This window comes from Myotis davidii, unplaced genomic scaffold (assembly GCF_000327345.1).
Source record: "Myotis davidii unplaced genomic scaffold, ASM32734v1 scaffold2042, whole genome shotgun sequence".
Taxonomy (NCBI): domain Eukaryota; kingdom Metazoa; phylum Chordata; class Mammalia; order Chiroptera; family Vespertilionidae; genus Myotis; species Myotis davidii.
In genome coordinates, this window is record NW_006293469.1 from 116,632 (window position 1) to 121,843 (window position 5,212).

At 36.8% G+C, this 5,212-nt stretch overlaps 1 protein-coding gene across 1 annotated transcript in view; it reads right to left on the bottom strand.

The window, feature by feature from the left end:
• Positions 1–2,341: 2,341 nt before the first annotated feature.
• UBXN4 (UBX domain protein 4) overlaps positions 2,342–5,212 on the bottom strand; it is a 39,226-nt gene continuing 36,355 nt past the window's right edge. The window contains exon 13 of the mRNA XM_015566145.1: positions 2,342–4,636. Within this exon, the coding sequence (XP_015421631.1) occupies positions 4,498–4,636 (139 nt within the window). The 3' untranslated portion in view covers positions 2,342–4,497. The remainder of the gene's footprint in view (positions 4,637–5,212) is intronic.

The following is a 5,212-nucleotide window of genomic DNA, read 5'->3' on the forward strand; positions in this document are numbered from 1 at the left end:
CTGGGCTGGAGCTCAGGTTCTGCGACTCCCTCCCAATTGTTCGCGCCGCTCCCTCCGAGCCGCCGTCCGCGCCCAGCCCCCACTCCGCGCGCACTCGTACCTCAGAATTTCACTTCAGCACTGTGCCTCCTCTGAGTCTGGATATGATATTCTCTTTACTCCTAGTTGTAGAATTTCCACTCAGCCAGCCCTCCTGTGGTTCTGGATGTTGTCCGTTCCCTGGTTCAAGCTTAATTTGAATTGGTTGTTCAAGGCAGCAATCTCCGGTGTTAACCGATGCCGCCATCTTCGGTTCCAAAAGCCAAATTTTTTAAACTTAAACTATATAGGTAGGTACATGGTTATTAACTTAATTAGGGTACTCCTAAGCTGGCTTTGCTAAAAACGTCCCCAGTCTGATTGAGGTACATTCGCTGAGGTCGACCCATTCTTTACCTGAATTGTTGTATCTATAGAAAATTCCTATGCTCCCCTGCCGTGGACCCCAACTTGGGAGTCAGAACTGTGGTACACAAACAATTTTCTCCATTAATAGATAGGAAAGGCTTATTAGATAGGGTGAAGGTGGTTCTAAAATTGATATTAAAGATGTTTCCTAGGTAGCAAAGACTCAGTATTATAAGCTGTCAATCACACCTAAATTAATTTCAAAACGTAATAACCTTTTATTTGGGGGATGAGGACATGAGCAAAATATAAACTTTCCTATTAAATAAACTTGTAAGAGGAGCCAGGATAAATTGGGGGAGGGGAGGAGAGAATATTAAAACATCATATAACTAGTTATAAAAAGTGCTTTGGTAGCAGAGAGAGAATAGAAAGATTAACAAAAGAAAAGTAAGCCTATGAGAATAAAGTACGTGACAAAGGTGACATGCCAAATCTGTGGGAAAGATGGATTAGTTCTTAAATGATGGTAGGTCAACAGATTAGATCATGAGGATGGCAGCCACAGGCATGGGGACAGGAGTCAAAGCCCTTCCTGGGATACCAGCTGTAAATGTAATAAAACGAAGCCATGAGAATACTAGAAGAGTGAATTTTTAAGAATTACTTCCTGAAGTGGGAAAGGTATTTATAAGCAAGACTTAAGAACCAGCAGCCATAAAGAAAGACACCCTGCCCTAACCGGTTTGGCTCCGTGGATAGAGCATCGGCCTGCGGACTGAAAGGTCCCAGGTTCGATTCCGGTCAAGGGCACTCTCCTTGGTTGCAGGCACATCCCCAGTAGGGAGTGTGCAGGAGGTAGTTGATCGATGTTTCTCTCTTATCGATGTTCCTAACTCTCTATCCCTCTCCCTTCCTCTCTGTAAAAAATCAATAAAATATATTTAAAAAAAAAAAGAAAGAAAGACACTGATAATACTAGTATGACCTCCTAAATACTGTGGCAAAAATTACCAATAATATATTCATGGAAAGATTCATGGGAGAAACTATATCATATGCTAGAAAAAGGGCTGATTTTCTTAATAAACATGGAATTCTTATAAATCAGTAAGAAAAAGATGGAAAAAAACAAAGTAAAAACTGGCCAAGAACAGGTAGTTCTCAGAAAAGAAATCAAAATGACCAATAATATTAAAAGATGCTAAACTTCATTTGTGTCCAACACAATGCATAAAAAATGCAGACAGTTTTTCATCCATCATATTGAAAAAGATGAAAAGGTATAATACAATGTTGGCAAGGATATGTGGGGGTGTAAATTCATAGCGCCATAAGAGGAGGCAATTTGGTAGGATTTTTATAAAGATTTTTTTAAATATATTTTATTGATTTTTTACAGAGAGGAAGGGAGAGAGATAGAGAGTCAGAAACATCAATGAGAGAGAAACATCGATCAGCTGCCTCCTGCACATCCCCCACCGTGGGGGATGTGCTTGCAACCCAGGTACATGCCCTTGACTGGAATCGAACCTGGGACCCTTCAGTCCGCAGGCCGACGCTCCATCCACTGAGCCAAACCGGTTTTGGATGGTAGGATTTTTTAATAATCCAAACTGCAAACATCCTTTGTAAGTTATACAAACCTACAGGTACATTTTCACACCTAAAAAGATACCTTCACAAAGATATTTGTACCAATGTTTGTAATAGAAAAACAAAAAGAAGCAAAGAAATAATAACCAATGGCACTAGAGCAGTGGTTGCCAACCTTTTGGACCTCAGACCACTGGTGGTCCACGGACCACCAGTTGGCGACCGCTGCATTAGAGCATGCATTAGAGCATGAATAAGTTGGGGTACATTTAAAAAGTAAAATGCTATACAGCCATTAATAAGATGACTTATAGGGGAAGATCTTCAAGATTAAAGTAAAAAGCAAGCTGCAGAGTAGTATATGTAATATGATCCCATTTATTTAAAATATAAAGATTACATATTTGCTTATTATGCATAAAAATTTTCCGAGAATTACAAAAGAAACTGTTAATAGATTAAGGTTACTTCTGGAGAATAAAACTGGGGGTGAGATTTCATTTTCATTTTATAGCCTCCTATACTACTTTGAGGTTTTCTTTACTATGTATACTTTTTAAAATATAAAGTTGAGGAGGGATCCTCTTATTCAAGGATTGTGACCCATTCTTTTATGTACATTTCTCTAAGATCTATATTTGATTTTTTTCAAGGCAAACTGATGAGGTTCTCCACGTTTTTGCAAATATATATCTAACCAGAGGCCCAGTGCACAAATTCGTGCACAGGTAGGGTCCAGCCAACCCACCCCAATTGGGGTGGGATGAGGGGCTGCTCAGGGTTGGCTGGAGGGGGGTAAGGGCTGCAGGGCAGTTGGCTAGCCAGCCCCGCCCCCTAGTCAAAATCCTGGTCGAGGGGACAATTTGCATATTAGCCTTTTATTTTATAAGATGGGCTCACACACATTTGCCAGGTGTTTTTTGTTTTTAAATCACATATTGCTATATTTTTTAAAATGACAAACCTTTACTAAAATGAGATGCTTGAATTTTTCTTTTTCAAAATCACTTTTTAAATTATGGAAGTAATATGATCATTGCAGAAAATAGAGAAAACATATAAGGGTGCAAAAAAAAGAACTAAAATCACATTTGACCACTCTTACCACAGTTAATATTTGGTGTGTTTTCTTTGCATTATATTAATGCATAGTAGTGTCTACATTTAAAATATGTGCATAATAACTGTACCTACAGGTGTATATCCTACCCCCCCAATATATAACAGGTACTCAATAAATATATTAAAAATTGAATTGAATTAGTATTGTACCATTTCTCCTCATTGAAAATTCTTTCTACACAAGGGATTTAGTTGATTTCTAGTTCTTAGGTAAAATAAATAACACTTAATGAATGTATTTATATCTAAACTTTTTCTGCATTTATGATCATTCCTTAGGAAAAATTATGGGATCAGAGAGTATGAAATATTTGTTACTGATGTTTTCCCAAAAGGTTATACCAGCTTTTACCTGAACCTCTAGCATAGCCTGTCTCACTATTTCCTTGCCTAAAACATTACCATTACCATTTTTAAAAGTCATTGTTATTTCATGGTGAAAAACAAAGTTTGCTGAAAAAATTTCTCCCTCCCATTACAAAATAAAGTCCTTCTACATGTTCACTCAAGAGTGGTATCTTCCAACCTAAAAGCAGGTTAAAAGAGGAACTGTTGAGCTTACTCCCTTTTTTAAGCATTATTCATTTAGTAGGATTCCGCTATCAAAAACATATGGATAAAGTAGCATGTAAGTCAGATTAAGAATCTTTTTCACATTATGCAAAGTGATGCCTCACTGATGTAGGAGACATTATCATAGCATCAATGTGTGTCAGAAAATTACTTCCTGCAGTGATATTTAAGGTAAGGTGGTCAGTTAACTTTCCTGAGATAGCTCCAGAGCAATACTGATAGGAAATCAGGCACATGACCTCAACAGAGCGCTGTGCAACAAAAAGATGCTAGGATAATAAAACTTAAAGCAAAAATAAGATCATTCTGATTTTTGGAAAAGATTTTTTATTCAGAGTTTAAGATTAAAAACTACAAGAATTTACTTGTAGCTGATGAGCAGAGAGAAAAAAACATAAATCATCTGGTTGGCTAGTTAAAATGCTCTGACTCAGAGTGAAATTACTCAGGGACATGTAGTTACTCTGTGTGGGCTTAGGAATTCTGGAGCAGAATAGTTCTAAACAAAACGTATCATCTCAGAGCACAGGGCTAACGGGATCTGAAATACTGAGTAAGAAAGCTAATAAAGGGAGGTTGTGAGACCTTTTGATTCTTTTAGGCTTCTAGCAGTTGGTTACCATATGCAAGGACCTAGCAGCGAGTTATTTTATCTCTTGACTTGTCTGGGTTAAACAACTTTAACCCACTAAGTAGGAATAAAGAGACACTTTATCGATCAGTTAAAAAACATAAAGTAGTCCCACCTCTCCAGTAGAATTTTAGTTGAATTAAATCATAAGAGAAACAATGATTATTGCACATAATGTACTTGTCACACTACATCTGTTGAGTAGAATTTCCATTCCAAGTGTTGTTTTCATCTTCGCCATCATCTTGAGTCCTCAATCTATATATCTTCCCCTCTTTTTTAAAGTCTTCTCCCCGTTTCTCCAGCACTCTTTTTCTGACAGGTTCCCTGATATAACAAAAGAGGGAGAAAAGAGAAGATGTCATAAAATGAAAACAGCAGTAACACAAAGCTGTTTCCTTTACAATTCTATTAGTATAGGCAACTATATTTTAAGGAAAGTTCATGGGAGATAATTATATCTACTATTACAGTAGATTTTATATGTTTTTGGAAGTTTAACTTCATCTGTTCACCAAGATAAACCAGCTAAATTGTAGTTTCTATTTCCATGTATTTCTTGATGACTTACTAAGCTTTAGAAGAGTGTGACTATCTGCCACCTAATCTTTCCTTTATTTATGCAAGCTGACATATTTACTAAAACATTTATAACTTACACAGCACCCTAGAAGCTATCCAAAGCTCCACTCATAGCCTAATTTCCAGAAATGGCTAATTAGCAATTTTAATCATTTTATAATGTTTAATAATTTATTTATGCAATTAAGAAAAAACAGGATTTCATCTGAAAATGGGAAGGAAACAGGTGAAATTTAAGGTAATTCATTTTCCAACACTAGAGGGGAACAGAAGCAAAAAGAAAACAGGAAAACAATAGAACACCAAGTAAGTTTTGCCTCT